The 16,162-nt window shown below is 33.7% G+C and overlaps 1 protein-coding gene across 1 annotated transcript in view; it reads right to left on the bottom strand.

Annotated features, from left to right (window-relative positions):
* Positions 1 to 1,521: 1,521 nt before the first annotated feature.
* Positions 1,522 to 16,162, bottom strand: part of LOC144970958 (uncharacterized) — a 29,542-nt gene continuing 14,901 nt past the window's right edge. Inside the window, exons 13-25 of the mRNA XM_078911172.1 lie at positions 15,452 to 15,511; positions 14,224 to 14,335; positions 13,767 to 13,814; positions 11,900 to 12,007; positions 10,308 to 10,352; positions 8,627 to 9,547; positions 7,848 to 7,970; positions 6,717 to 6,834; positions 6,141 to 6,294; positions 5,442 to 5,504; positions 5,112 to 5,184; positions 4,764 to 4,817; positions 1,522 to 2,831 (exon numbers count right to left, since the gene is read on the bottom strand). Of these exons, the coding sequence (XP_078767298.1) occupies positions 2,649 to 2,831; positions 4,764 to 4,817; positions 5,112 to 5,184; positions 5,442 to 5,504; positions 6,141 to 6,294; positions 6,717 to 6,834; positions 7,848 to 7,970; positions 8,627 to 9,547; positions 10,308 to 10,352; positions 11,900 to 12,007; positions 13,767 to 13,814; positions 14,224 to 14,335; positions 15,452 to 15,511 (2,062 nt within the window). The 3' untranslated portion in view covers positions 1,522 to 2,648. The remainder of the gene's footprint in view (positions 2,832 to 4,763; positions 4,818 to 5,111; positions 5,185 to 5,441; positions 5,505 to 6,140; positions 6,295 to 6,716; positions 6,835 to 7,847; positions 7,971 to 8,626; positions 9,548 to 10,307; positions 10,353 to 11,899; positions 12,008 to 13,766; positions 13,815 to 14,223; positions 14,336 to 15,451; positions 15,512 to 16,162) is intronic.

The raw sequence follows: 16,162 nt of genomic DNA, 5'->3' as shown, positions 1-16,162 counted from the left end.
CCAACTATCGGGTAATTTTTTTTTAGGGTTTCACAGCGCTTGGGACACATTTAGGTCATTTCAGGGCCAAAAAAAAAAAAATTATAGATTTACATTTGAAAAAAAATACAAGAAAAAGTAAGAGAAATAGGAGTGGTACAGATATAAATTCAAAGAGATAATATTATTATCAATGTTTGAGATAAACTAAAGTCTCATTCAGCAACAAGCACAGGATCCCACTAAGAGTTACACACTCAAATGCCTACATTATACTATACATTCGTTTTTGTTTTTAAAGGTTTTACGGCGCTTGCAACGCATTAAGGTCATATCAGCGCCAATAAAAAGGAAGAAAATGGGATAGTAAAAAGTTCTAGAATTACAATTAAAGCACCCAAGAAAGGGTAAGACAAAGGGGAATTGCTTCGAATAGAAAACAGACGTAGATTCCAAGAGCACACTATCAAATTACTTAGTTTGAGATCACATATAAAAGTCTCATCCAGACACAAGCACAGGTCCCCACTAAGAGGAATAAACTCAAATGTTTACAAATCATATATATTACGTAAACAAAACATAGCACAGTGCATAAAAGAGAGATGATTTACACGAATAAAAAATATCATCTCCCAAAATTAACTTTACATTTGACTGTTTCTCTCTCAGCCAGGGTATCCGGCCAGGACCAGGACAAAACCAAGAAATCTCATTCCAAGACAAAGACAGAAAGCATGTTGGGAAACAGATAAAGGGGGATAGAATAAACAGTAAGTGCCTCCCTGCCAACTAGGGGAAGTCAGGAACCCCACCCATACATTAGACATTTAAAACAATAAATATAACAATACATAACAGCGCTTTGAGATTGTTGATATACGCAGACTTGCCAAATTGAAAACTTCAAATTTTGTAATTTTAATGTCAATTTTTAGTAATTTGACAAGGAAAGTCGTAATTACTGAAATTGTGTATGAACAACCACAATATTATTATTATTATTATTCTCATCATTATTATAGTAGTAGTAGTAGTGTAGCAGTAGTAGTAGTGTAGTAGTAGTAGTAGTAGTAGTAGTAGTAGTAGTAGTAGTAGTAGTTATTGTTGTTGTTCTTCTTCTTATCATTATTATTATCATTTAAGTATTACTAAGAATGAAAAATTCGTAGTTTTCCATAAAATTTCGTATTTGGCCATGAAATGTGTCTAAAATTCGTAAAATTACGAAAAATTCGTAAGATTCGGCATGTATGTATACGGTGTAAGGCACTTTATAAAAAACATATTATTATTATTATTATTATTATTATAACAGAGAGATGATTTACGCGGAAAATAATATCATTATACATTTGACTGTTTCCCTCTCTGTCTAGGATTTCGGCAAGGGAAAGGACAAAACCAAGTAATCTCAACCCAAGACAAAAGGAAAACACGTCTGAAAACAAAATAAGTTTGAAAACAGATATAGGGGTATAGAAGTGACCTTCTTGTCCACTATGGGAGGTCAAGAACCCCCACAAATAAAACACATGGATATTTTAAGTAGTTAAATAAGTTAATCTTTATTGTACAGATAAATAACATTAAAAACATTGGTATATTGAATCAATAGCATAAAAATTCATAGTGTTTTCAGTTTATTTTCTTTTGTATTTTGAAAATGATACCGAACCTGCTTTTTTAAAACAAATATCTCAAATAAATCCATGAATAAGCATCAGTGCAGAAAGAGTTAAATCAAAGTAAACTATAGCCTTTTCAAATAATATTTTGGAAACGTGATCAACTGATCTAGAACATGTTTTGATTTTGAGATTTGACAGTCCTCTTCTATCACGGTTTTTGTCATGAAAGGGAAAGTAAAGATAATTTTAAACATCCTGAATAGGCTACATGCCTTCAATCAGATCTAAAATTACTGCTGGATGGACATGGGCTGAGAAGAAAGGAGAGCGGGAAGGGGGAATGATGAAAGCTGATTTAATCAATCTTGACTTATCCAATGATCAATGAGAGAGAGGGACAAAGAAAGAGTGAAAAAGAGAGAAAAAGAGAGAGATAGAGACAGGAAGATAAAGAGAGAAAGAGAGAGAGAGAGAGAGAGAGAGAGAGAGAGAGAGAGAGAGAGAGAGAGAGAGAGAGAGAGAGAGAGAGAGAGAGTTTCTTATGTTTCCATGCAAACCTGATGCCAGAACCAATCGAAATCAAACATTTTTCTTCACTGGATTTTTTAAAAAAATACGATAACATCCTTTTAAACATCAACAGGCAATTTCTTGCAGGACCTCTGTTTCAAAGTATTTGCTGTAGAATGCCTTAGCATATTCCGATGCCAGGGATCTTGGGGGAAAAAAACTCATTAGAATTTCCATAGAATTGGTGCCAAAAACCATTTGATTAAGTAACACGTCAGATCGCAAGCCTTTTTAATCTGTAAAGGCTTAAGTAACTACAGACATTAGACTCGTTGTTGCCATGAAACATCAAACCTCTACAATCGTTCAAGCCAAACCACACCCTTAGACAAAATGCCACTTTCAGCTTCAACAATGGAGCTGGAAACTGGACTGCTACAAACTTCTTCCCTCTTCCTCGCCCCGAATTGATATTCCATTAATAACAAAATCATTGGGGTTTTTTTTTCTTCATGACTGATCTCAATGTCACAAGTCCATGTCATCATCATCATCATCCTTATCACTTTTATCACCAGCAATGTTTGTGGTAACCCTATCTGATTGTCTCCCCCTTGCCATGAGAGGCCTCAGGGCAGACATTATACTGCTGTAGACTTGAGGGAAGATCACTTCTTGGGCAGCCAGAAGTTGTTTGGTCCTGTGTCGTTCCTGGATAAAAAAAATAAATAATACCAATAAAGTAATTTCACTGTCAGAGATCACATATTGCGTACAAGTACATATGAATGTGAGCTCCACAAGCACAAAGTGATACAAAAACGTACGAAATAATCCCGAATTGTGAAAATCATTTTATAAGAACCTCCTCCCTAATTCACTGAATTTTATTATGGAAATAAACATACAAAATGACTTCTTTTGAAACAAATTTTTTAAATAAAAATTTTCTTATATAAAGAAATAGGTACCCCTGGGAGGAGAAGCTACCCAGGTTACTTTTTGACATCACTGAAGGCCTTAGGTTTGATAAACCAAAAAAATATGCATACTAGACCTTGCTCTGATTCTTGATTCGATAATCGACAAGAGATGATGAAAATCGTAAGCCATAATATATGTATAAGATATGAACAATAGCTTTACCTAATCAAGACACCTCCATTATAGCAATAATACTAACTAACGGAAAGGGAGTGTAATAATGCTTAATTTTTTATTATGTGTTCTTTATATCAAATCAAATTATAGCAAATTACTGAAATATAAAAATAAACACCCTCAGTTTCAGTGATCTTTAAAACCCAAATAAAGAAGATAAAGAAAGCAGGGTGTCCAGGGAAATCCAACCTTAAAATTTCCTACCTAGAAGTGAAATTTCCTACCAGATATTTTATACACACAGCGTTCTATACGCTTAAAAAAGACAATCCTACTTAAAATAGGTCTTACCGCAACACAATCCATATTTATTTTAAAGTAAGAGCAGAGGTGAAAATGACTGGTCAAAAAAGGAGGAAATTTCTCAGTACACAGATCATGACCCATCCATGAGACTATAATCTATAAATTTGAATTTCATAAAAATTTGCTGAGATGCAACCCAAATGTTTCTTGCAGCAATTTTTGACAACACTCGGAGGAATTTCAAAAGTTAAAAAACGGATAGCAACTTATAAAATCTTATCTACTTAGAGAATGGTACCATGTGATTATACAATGTCAAAAGCCACTACCCACCCCCATTTTCACTTTTAAAAAATACTCATATGATTTGTTGGTATTAGTGGTAGAGATGATAGTGTTTTGGTAGTTGTAATGGATGTAGTAGTGGTGATTGTGATGGATTATGATGTAGCAGTTGTTGCAAAGGTAGTGGTGGTGGTAGGGATGAGATGATGATATGGTTGTAGTAATGGTGTTAGTGTTATGGATAGTGATGTGGTGGTTGTTATAGCAGTGGCGATGGTGGTGGTTGTAGTAGAGTCGACGTTGCTGATAGGCATGGTGATGTGGTGGTGGTTATAGTAGTGTAGGGGGTAGGGATGATGATGAAGTAGCGGTTGTAGTAGTGGTGCTGGTGGTAAAGATGATGATGTAGTAGTAGTTGTAGCAATGGTGGTGTGGTGGTGGTTGTAGTGGTGGTGGTAGGGATAATGATAATGTTGTGGTAGTGGGGATGATGATGTGGTGATGGTTGCAGTAGTGGTGTGGTGTTGGTGATTGGGATGATGATGTGGTGGTTGGAGTAGTGGTGGTGGTGGGTATGATGATGTGGTAATTTTGTAGTGATGGTATGGGATGTGGATGTGGTAGTGGTGGTGGTTACATTAGTGAGTGGTGTTGGTGATAGGGATGATGATGTGGTAGTGTTTGTAGTAGTGCAGTTGTAGCAGTAAAATAATAATAATTTTGTGCACAGCAGTTGTCCTTCGCACATTTTTGATATCGCATTTTAAGCAAAAAATTTCTAATTTTTCTCATTTTAAAGGAAATTTCACCCTCAGTCCCATTATTTCCAACATTTCCGACCAAGTATGAAATTTCTAACCAATTTCCAACTTTCCGACTTCCCTGGACACCCTGGAAAAATTAAAGTTTTAAAAAGCAACAACAAAAAAGTTTGGTTGATTAGTTACTTGCCTTGGGCGCCTCAAAGCAGGCAGGACAATTTTCTGATATGACTGGCAGCTTGTTCTGGTTGGTTGATAGATGAAAAAGAATGATGCTGTGACATGCTTTAAAGAGAAATTGAAAGCTAAACCCTATTTTTAGTAAACATTAAAATGACGTAAAATGGTTAAGCAATCAGAGTCTCACTGTACAATTAAATGACAGCTAAAAAAATATTCATATTTGATGAGCCTTGATAATTGGAAATAAGACAATTTTCAGCAGGACAAAGTCGTTTAAAAACAAAGATTTGAAAAATCAAAGAAACAAACAAAACAAAATTTGAAGAACGATAAAGGGTTCAATGCTATCGCTTACCTGCTCAGCAAAACTTCTCAATTCGGTTTCCCTCACATAAACAAAGGGTCGAATCACACGCAAATCACCTTCCCTGAAAATAAATCAAAGTTGTTTTAATTATAATTTTTTTTAAAACCAATAATACTATTTCATAGCCAGAGGGCACATGTGATCATAAGTTATATCAGTTTCTGTAGTATAAAATGAATACTATAGTGATTGCCTGTAATTGGTTGTTGTCATGGAGGGTGGATGAGGGAGTAAGGGGGTTCTTACTTTCTTTTCTTTCGCATTGTTACAATTACAATTCTATCGTCATGGTTGGTCAGTACAGATAAATACACTTACTTGACAGTGTAGTGAGCTTTCATTGTGTTCAGACTTCCATTGTGTAGAAATGACATCAAGAAACTACCAAGCCAAAACAAGAAATAATAAAAAAAAAGAATAGAGAGATGAATGGGCTATCATTCATTAATGTAGGAAAACTGGAAATAATGAGAAAGTAATGTATAAAATATGAAGACCGTGGCGACATTTAAACCTTAAACAATGCCCGCAATGATTATGATCGCGATGAACTGGTAGTGGTAATGGAATGCTACAACACCAAAGAGTTTTCCTTATATAAGAAATTGAAACTCAGCCTTTGAAATTTAGCGTAAAACTAAACAAACATTGGCTTTTAAAAATTTTTATAAGATGAATAAACGAATAAATAATGAATGAATAAACAGTAAATAAAGAAATCAATTAGTATAATATATAATAATAATAATAATAATAATAATAATAATATAATAATAATAATAATAATAATAATAATAATAATAATAATAATACGAAGAGAAGAAGAGAAGAAGAAGAAGAAGAAGAAGAAGAAGAAGAAGAAGAAGAAGAAGAAGAAGAAGAAGAAGAAGAAGAAGAAGAAGAAGAAGAAGAAGAAGAACTAATGACAAGGTTATCAAAATCAACAAACAATAGATATAATTATAGAAAACAAACAATAAAAACTATAAAATAATAACAAAACAGACAGATTGCAACCTTTCAGCTAAGTCATCCAAGTGCTGTCCCAAAGCCAAAACGTTGTAACCTTCTCGTCTTGCTGCTGCATAGATCCTTCCTCTTTTCATGCGGCTACAAAAACTACAGATGGATGCACATTCGTAGGGAAGATTGCTGGCTGTCTCCATGATACCTGATCAGGAAATTCAAATCCAATATATTACCCTCTCTATAAGGACCATAATTTCTCAAAGCCTCAAAAAGGTTTTATAGTTTCAAAGTTTATATCATTAAATGTAATGTAAAGAAACTATTTAAATGGCACGGTATCCATATATGATGTAAAGAGGCACTTTACTGGATAAGTCCGTCATAATTATGTCTCATTAAAATAATTTCATGATGATGGTTATGAAAAGACAAAAATTTGACAAAATGTGTCCCAAACATACATGACAACATGATGTACATCACCAAGAGTGTTGCTAATCACTTAAATTTATTTATTCAAAAAGAATATTGTGGTCATCCTTTAAAAGTTGAAGAAATAGCTATAAAAGACAGCCCGGTTAATGATGCAACATTTATACAAATATATAAAAACACTAAACTTACATTGTGATTCGTAGAAATAAGGCACTCCAAGATGGCTCAAGTATTTTTTCAGTGGACTGGGATCGTAAGAGGGAGTCTGTGGGTCAACAGTGACAGCGCCAAAGGAAAAATTCACCCCCTGTTGAATATATATATATATTTAAATAGGCATTAACAATCACTTGCTACCCTGAGAAAAGGACAGCAGTCTATCACAAATTACATTCCACCAGAATCTTACTGACCCGGTTCCCAAATCACTCCTGAGTCAAGAGAAAGGTTTGAATAAATTTTGACTGAATCAGGACCAAAGACAGTCCCTTTGCTTGTAATTAAAAAAAAAAATTACATACATAAAATAGAAATAGAGTGCAGTGAGTTGTGCCAAAAAAAAAAAAAAAAGAAAAGAAATCTGAAGATATTGAATTCAAAGCCATGTCACCTAGGTCATCAAATTTTGCCTGACCAGGAAATGAGAACTGTTTTTAGGCCATTAAATTATCTTTTGCTGATTAAGAGTTTAAAAAAATGTTTAAAACCCACAGGATTAATTTTCTTTTTTTTTTTCAATCTCTTCTTTTCTTTTTTTAAATTGGGGGATGTAGAATAAATAGAGTTTGTCTAAACAATTAAGCACCAAATAAAAAGTAAGATGAATGGGACTGGTTTAATGAGGGACCATCAGATGTAAATCCCAAAAGCAACATATACATGAGATTAGTGTTTATCTATGCGTGTTAATCCCCTAAAAGTTTCACCAAGACAGACCCATAGGATCCATGCCAAGAGAAATACAATCGCTCAGAAATATACGGCAAATCCATAAATAACAATAGAAATATTAATAAATTAAAGAAATAATTAACATGGAAAGAAATATTGAAACCAAAATAAAAAATTAATATTTGTCTCAGACCCTTTCTCTCTCAGCTAAAAATCATAGCCAGGGCCAGTGAAAGTGATCGTATTCCAAGAAAAAGACAGTTACATAGAAGGGAAAATAGATATGGGAAGGCGGAGGAGGTAGGGTGGAGATAGAAGAAACGAGAAGACTTGACCTGCCCAGCCCATCACAGATAGTAAAAATACTGGTAAAGGATCTATGCTAGTGAAAGATAAAAAATTTGAATATATGTAATGACATTGCATTACCTTTTTCTTGGCATAGAACTGGTATTGCCTGATAGTGTGAAGTAAAGAAAGGGAATCTTTTCCTCCGGATAAACACACTAGTACATGATCTCCATTTTGCAACATCTTATATTCCTCTAGTGCCTGAAAAATTAAGAGATGCATATAGAGGCAAAAAGCATACTCAGTAGAGAAAAAAGAAATAAAATGCAGAAAATAGAAACGTAATCCAAAATAATGGACCCAAAGATCTCATAAATTTATATTGATTACACAATGCACAAGGTCTATTTGGACAATAAATGTAATAATATAAAATACAATGATTTTTTTTTATTACTCTCCAATTACGTTAACGTGTGGAGATTAATTCAAAATATTTATTTCAAGATGCTTAAATTCAATTAGAAAGAAAATATTTATAATCCGTACTGCCAAAGCATGGAACAGTCTGAAATTTCAAACTAAAAATGATAAGGATTTTTAATGATTTAAAAAATGCCCTTGATAGGGAATGTTTTGCTCTAAAGTACATATGGCAGAGCATTCATAACATGTTAATAATAAAAATGGATGTTTTTTATTTTATTTTGTTTTTTGTTTATCTCCTTTTATGCTTATATCTGTTTCTCCCTTTTAAATATTTTTATCTCAAAGAACATGCTATGTATCATGTCCAACATATTGTTATTTATGTTTAAGGTCATTTAGGGAACACTTGGTCCATTTTAAACCCATATTACTGATATGATAATAAAAATATAAGAGAAAAGTAAGACTAAGAATGAATAAAAACCTACTTGTACAGCTGGCTTGAAGATGCCTTTAGGTGGTGCAAACCATCCATTTCCTTTATCACCCTTAGTGACTACTTTCTCCTTTCTCAATTCTCTGCCATTAACCTCATCCCCCATTTTAATGTCTTTATTGTCATGAATGTTTTCATCATGATTTACATCATCAACAATATGGCTGTTACTGCTCTTTACATCACAAGTTTGTAAATTTACACTGCTTCCTTTTTCATTGGACCCAATAGGACTCAAAGAGTTTATTGGTTTGAATTCTTGGAATATATTTTCACTTTTAGCTCCAACAGAGACGGTATGACTTGATGAAATTGAAAGACTATTGGAAATCATCTCTGACAAGTTAGAGACATCAATGCCCTCTTGATTTTTTTTCAGAAAGTCACCATCGCTATTTACAGATAAAGAATCACAACTTTCCTGGACACCACTCCTCTCATCATTATTCAATACAAATCCCTTATCAAGGGCATCCAAGAAACCTGTGGCAATGGGCTTGATTTGCGATTGAGCACTTTCAATTCTTTCAAAAGTTTGTTTCCTGCCTTCTCCAAAACTTTTTGAAGTACTCAGTTTATCACAGTTGCTGCTGTTTGAAACATTTTCAGATGATACTCCAGAGTACATATCCTGAGATGCACTTTTAAATGCTTTCCTCCCATTGTCTTCCTTAACTCTTTCCAATGCTTCAGCAATTTTGATCTGACTTGTCATCGATTCCATTTTAGGTACAGCATGGCCCACCTGTTCCAACAGTGATGGAGGACAAAATGGTAACTTGGACGGCGGCAAAGGGTTGTCTCTCCATTTATTCTGTAGACAAACATTTGCCTCACTGGGTAAGAGGAACCAGCGATAGAGTTTGGCCTGGTCATCAAACATGACAGTCTGGTCTGGCAGCTTTATGGATATCTGGTGGGAGAGAAAATGAAGATGGTAGTGTACACTAAGTCACAGAAACCTAAGAAAATGTAAGACAAAAGATAAATAGTATGAAAAAACATCCCAGCAATAGTCCATCTCTGTGCAAGCCCTAAAAAAAAGTCCTTAAGAGGCATCAGACCAATGGAGCCAGTTTGTACCAGTTTCTATAGCGTGAAACAGTCTGCCATAAAGTACTTTTCTCAAAATCTAACAGACCCAGCTACCCAATCAGTGTTGGGTTGACAGGGGGGTCATGAAAAAACACTTGACTTCACCTAGGATCAATCTTGGTCCCTTTATTTTGTGTGTGAAGTGAATGCTCTACCAACTGAGTTATCGGGACTTAGGTCACCAAAATTATTACACTACACAATAGCCAATAATGTATCCCCACCAAATCGGAGTATGTCGAGTGGTTTTTAAATATTATTAACAAACAGTCACACAAAGAGATGATTTAAAGGAGAGAAAGTTTCATCCCTGATAGAAAAACACATTCCCTCAAGTTCGACTGCCTCCATATAAAATGAATCCAGCCAGGATATAGGCTACAAAGCCAGGCAAATGAAAACCGACATGGGATATAAAAGACCCTACCAGTAGCTCCCACCAACTATCTGCATCTACCATTTACACAATTGTATGAATTAACCTCCCCCTATTTTTCCTTATATCCATCTCTAACAAAAAATATTGTGGATTTAGTGACAAGAAACTGGCATAAAGATAAATGAATTTAAAAACTTACCTTTTCTGCCTGTGTAAAAATTTCCCTTGCTTTGTTGAGGCAATCCTAAAGGATGAAAAGATTTCATGGTCATTTTATGTCAATGAAAGAATAAGTATCATATCAATGTATCTAACGAATGTGCGATTAGAAAACTTAAATAAAAAGGATGTGTTTATTTGTTACACAAACAGTGGAAAATATGGTCTAAAACATGTCTATGATTTTTACCCTTTCAAAAACCCTTGAAGATGGAATCAAGGTAAAAAGGTTTATAACCAAAGAAAGAGAACACCACACATGCAGCATCTCTAGTGTGCACCAAGTGGTACTTACTCGTTGATGCACACATATTTTGTATAGATTATTGACAGATAACTAATGTGGTCATCAGTGTATTGGTATAAAACTGTCATATGTGAGCCTAAATTAAAAATTAGGTCTAATATCCCTCGGATTTCAGATTTCACTGGCAATTTTTTTTTGTTTAAAACAAACAAATAAATAAAAAGTGTTAAAAACCAAAAAAAAAAAAAAAAGTATACCTTCAACTTCTCACTTTTTGTTTAACATTTATTTTGTGGAACTCAACAGCAGATTGAACAAAACTACTGATGCATCATTGCATTGCATTCGTATAACTCTATGTACTCTATTCATTGTCTACAAATACTTTTCCAACAAAATACAAAAGTATACACAGTGACAGGATAATTTTTTTAAAAGTAAAAACAAATTAAAAGCTTGCCTTCTTGTGAACTGGGTGAACAAACTGAATAGCTATACTATATTTCTTATTTTGCAAATTAAAATTTCAAGTTTATAATCATGGTCATCCAAAAAAAGAAGAAACTAAAATAAAACAAGCAAAACTTATGGTAATTTACCAAAATATAACCCAGAAATATCTGGCTTGATTATTTATTTCTAATGAGATCCTTTTTGAGCATTCCTTTAACACTCTTGCTATAAAACAGTCTCAGCTTCTAACCCCTCCTTTAGCAATCAATTAAAATCATATAATTTGACGCATCATGGTATAACTCATTAATTGTTTTTGTTACATACATGGAATTTAAAGCCAAAACATACGCTGTCCTGTTTTAAATAAATTTTTTTTTCATTTGTCATTTTACAGGCACGGTTGCTGATTCAGGAGGTAAAAATTTACTGAACTTTTATATGAACACATCGAGCACTGAACTCCAGTAAAAAGACATTACAAACTTACTTTTTGAAACATACAGAGGATTTTTAACATACTGATTGGCAGTCAGCAATTGGATTCGATAGTCTGATGTCATGTTGCCCAGCAACGGCGAGCAGCGTGGTTCTAATCAAAGAAAATCGGTACTTTTTATTCTTCATGCTGGCTAGAACTTTTCATTTGTCATGTGATCAGAATGTATAAAAGTCAAAACAAGATCATATTTATAATATTTTTCTCCTCTGGATACACTTTTATGCTCGTCTGAGAAATATTTCATAAGGGCATCCGTCATTGTTCCGATAGTTTAGAGCCAGTAACTAAGTTACAATGCGTCATTACGAGGGCAGTGAAGTCATGAGTGTTGAAGGCTAGTATGTACAGAGCTTTTATCCACATGTTTTACCTGATGATTTGTGGGCAGAGGTCCCTTGATGACCTGTGCAGGCTGGTGGTAGGACATGCATCCACTGGAGTAGGAGATATGACCTAGCCATTTATGATCTTTGAATGTCTGATTGAAATTGAGGAAAAAACAGAATGGGCTGATGAAAGATTTAAAGAAATTATGAAATACAAACTTGATTCAACATCATTTTCAGTAAATCATTTTGTATAGTGGTTTGTCTGTTCATTTTTGTGTGGTGAAATTTTTAAAATGATAAATACCTCTGGTTTGCTGAGCCGGGGTGAAGTCACTTGCTTAACCCTCACATTACCAGTCATTTTCAGGATTTTCCCCAAAACTTCATACCCTACTGACATAAACATAAATTTTTTTATCACTCTAGACACAATAGCAGTAAAATTCTTGCGAGTTTTATTTGAAATTTGAAAATGAAAAAGGTTGGTTGTATCCTAACGAATATGACGATTTTCCTCTAGTTGGTAAGGAGAGGGTTAATTCACTTAACTCTAGCCCTCTACCTCTGAGCAGTCCCAAGAGATTTTTGGTACAATAAACAGTTTTTTTAAAAACTACGCTTAGTTACTTGATCTAAAATAAAATTGGCATGTAAATAGTTTTGTTGAACAACTGTTGTTTTTAAGGGTTTTACGGCAATTGCAACACATTAAGGTCATATCAGCGCCAGTAAAAAGGAAGAAAATGGGATAGTAAAAAGTTCTAGAGTTACAATTAAAGCACCCAAGAAAAAGTAAGACAAAGGGGAATTTGTTCAAATAGGAAACTGATGATTCCAAGAGCACACTATCAAAGTACTTAGTTTGAGATCACCTAAAAGTCTCATCCAGACACAAGCACAGGTCCTGAGAGGGATACACTCAAATGTTTACAAATCATATATAGCATGTAAACAAAAGAACACAGTGCATAACAGAAAGATGATTTACAAGATAAAGAATATCATCTCCCAAAACTCTGACTATACATTTGGTTGTTTCCCTCCCAGCTAGGGTATCCGGTCAGGGCCTGGACAAAACCAAGTAATCTTATTCCAAGACAACGACAGAAAGCATGTTGGAAACAGATATAGGGGGATAGAAGACAGAGTAAGTACTTCCTGCCCACTATGGGAGATAAGGAACCTCACCTGGTTGTTGAACAACAAAATCATGTAAAAATAAAAAAAACAATAATTAACAACATGCATACAATTTGTCACAGAAAAATATAAATAATGATGGGTTAAAAAGTCTAGGGTTTGAGTCCCACTCTGAGCAGTGCATAGTTGAGTCCTTGGAAAAGACTCGTTACTCACAACATCTCTCCGTACTCATGTGTAAAAAGAGCACCTGGCACTTAACAGCGTTGTCTGTTGGAAAAATTGTGATATCGCCTAACCGGCATCATGTCCTTAATGTTAAGCATTGCTAATGGTTAAGGACCCCTAGTCAAGTGCTTTGAGCTTTTTTCGTGGATATTGCGCTATATATATGCTCAAGTTTTAAAAGTGGTCACAGTTAAAAAACGAAATAGCCAGTATTAGGGTTGAGTGAGTTAAGGCCAAATAGTGTATTCTGCCATAATCTGGAAAAATACATATTAAAAAATTTGGTAAAAAAACTTGTCTGTCAAAGATCAATCGATTTAAATGACTCTCATCTTGGCAAAATCTGAGAGATTTTGCCAAGATGAGAGTCATTTAAATCGATTGATATTTGACAGACAAGCTTTCTGGCCAAATTTTAAAATATGTGGGGGTTTTTTCAGAGTACGGCAGTATTGGGACTGAATAATAACCCAGAACCTCCAGATTTAAAAATACCACATGGTTGTGCTTAGAAATAGAAACAACAAAAATCACCCTCACCTGAAAGTTCTTGTTCCTCCACTCTCCTGTTTCCGGGTTGAATAAGTACTGCCCATGAATAAAATAAAAGTAAAAGTAGTAAATAAGTTTGTTTTTCATTTATTTTTAGGAATATAAAGACTCTATATCAGTCACTTGACAAAACAACACACAAGTCAATTTTGTAGATGCCTCCAAAACAAAAAAACAACCTTTTTTAAAAAAACGAAATCCAAAAGTATATCCAAGAAGTAATCAATTCTTGTGCCCAATCTGCCTCAAATAAATGGCAGAAATTTCTGACCACTCAAAAAGTCTGCACATACATTTACAATTTTTAAATACACTAACAAATATGAATGAAGCAACACTTTGAGATATCAATTTGTCAAGCATAAAGCCAATTTGCCGTCAAAAGTCGGTGATCTGACATTCATGCATAATTCCGTGTTGAGGCAGCCAGTTTCAAATAACTCACCTGAGGCAAAATTTTCCAGGCATGTTGAGACACCAATTTGATGGCCTCAATGACAAAGTCCAAGCCATCTGCATCCAGGAAATAAGGAAGGTTGATTCTGACAAAACCTGGTCTGAGGACAAATATTTTAAGTTAATGAAGAAATCTAACACGTAATTTGTTTCAACTGTCTTAAGGTAGGAGAATACATATTTTAAGTTAATGAAGAAATCTAACTCATAATTTGTTACTACTGTCTTAAGGTAGGAGAACACATATTCTAAGTTAATGAAGAAATCTAACACATAATTTGTTTCAACTGTCTTAAGGTAGGAGAATACATATTTTAAGTTAATGAAGAAATCTAACACATAATTTGTTACTACTGTCTTAAGGTAGGAGAACACATATTTTAAGTTAATGAAGAAATCTAACACATAATTTGCTACTACTGTCTTAACTCTCTCTTTACCATTTTAAGGATGATTCCCGAAACGCCAAACTTAAACCATCACGAAAATTTATTCTTCTTATATTCAAACTCAAAAGCAATACGTACATACTATTTATAATATGTTCAGAAAGACAAGCTTTACAAAACAGCATTAAGTTCCAATTGATATGAATAAGATTTTTATTCAAATTTTGTGATGTACAAAACAAATCTGAATAGAAAAAAATGTTCATGGAATCGTAATGAATGTGACGATTTTCCTGTAGTTGGTAAGAAGAGGGTTAAGAATGCTCATGGAAACACACACACAAAACAAAAAAACAATAAACGACTACACTTTTTCCATTCTTTGAGAAGCTACTTTTGTTATCCTTTTAATGTCAGTATCACAATTGCTGAGTCATTTATTGTCAATATCCAAATCTGGATAATTATAATGATAATAATACTTTGAGTGTTAAATTTTTGTAAAAAATACCTTTCGCCAAAGTCTTATTTAATCTACAAGTCCCTAGAAGCTTATAAGTTGTATTTATGAGAAATATACCAATAGCAAAGGATTTTAAAAAGCATAACATAAAATTAATAAATATAAGACATTTATCTATCAAGAATTATTAAGCCCAAAGCAAGCTTTAAGTTCAGAAGATTAGCTTAAAAAAAAAAAAGAAGCAAAATGAGCAACTTACTAAACGACTTTATGTCTTTCAGAACAAAAAGCATTCAATAGAGACAATATGACCAATAAAGATATAACAAGAAAATCAAAAGACTAAAATAAACAACATAGCTAACCTTAGTATCTCTCGATGTGAGTATTCTCCAATACGTCTTAGATGCACCCTGTCCAAACGACTGAAAAATTACAAAGCCAAATTCTATTCATAAAGAAGATTTTAAATATTCTTAAAAATAATCAGTTGATTTACAAGAGCGGACAATATTTGAGGAAAGTGAGACATATTTTTTTTTAGATTGCTGGACATACACAAATCAAACTGGACTATTATTTTCAAATCTAAAAAAAAAATGAGCTGAAGGCACAAAACTACTTTGAAGCATACACTTAAATATTTTCTCTGATGGAGATTGATAAGCAAAGCTCCTGGCTTCCACCAACGGAGGATTAATTGTACATTGGTGAAGGGGAATAAGCCTTCCTTATCAATTTGATACATAAAACAGCAAAAAGCTTTAGCGCTGTTGAGATTTTGATGAATTAATTCCTTGATATATTGACAAAAACGATTCAATCGATTCTACCGTTAACAACCAATTCTATCATCAAAAACCGATTCTATCATTAATAACCGATTCTATCATCAACAGCCGATTCTATCATTAACAACCAACCAGGACAAATATCAATCACAGGCATAGTCTGCTATCTGCAGGATTATTCAACAATGTGTACACATCCATCTAATATCGAAAAGAAATTTTTAAAGTTTCCTTACTTTCCTCAAATATTGTTCATTGAGTATATTGATACATGCACCAAAACGA

This window comes from Berghia stephanieae, chromosome 4 (genome assembly GCF_034508935.2).
Source record: "Berghia stephanieae isolate SIO BIC M18660-M18661 chromosome 4, UCSD_Bste_1.3, whole genome shotgun sequence".
Classification (NCBI taxonomy): Eukaryota; Metazoa; Mollusca; class Gastropoda; order Nudibranchia; family Aeolidiidae; genus Berghia; species Berghia stephanieae.
The sequence above is the reverse complement of the archived record's forward strand: the minus strand, read 5'-3'. Positions and strand labels throughout refer to the sequence as shown.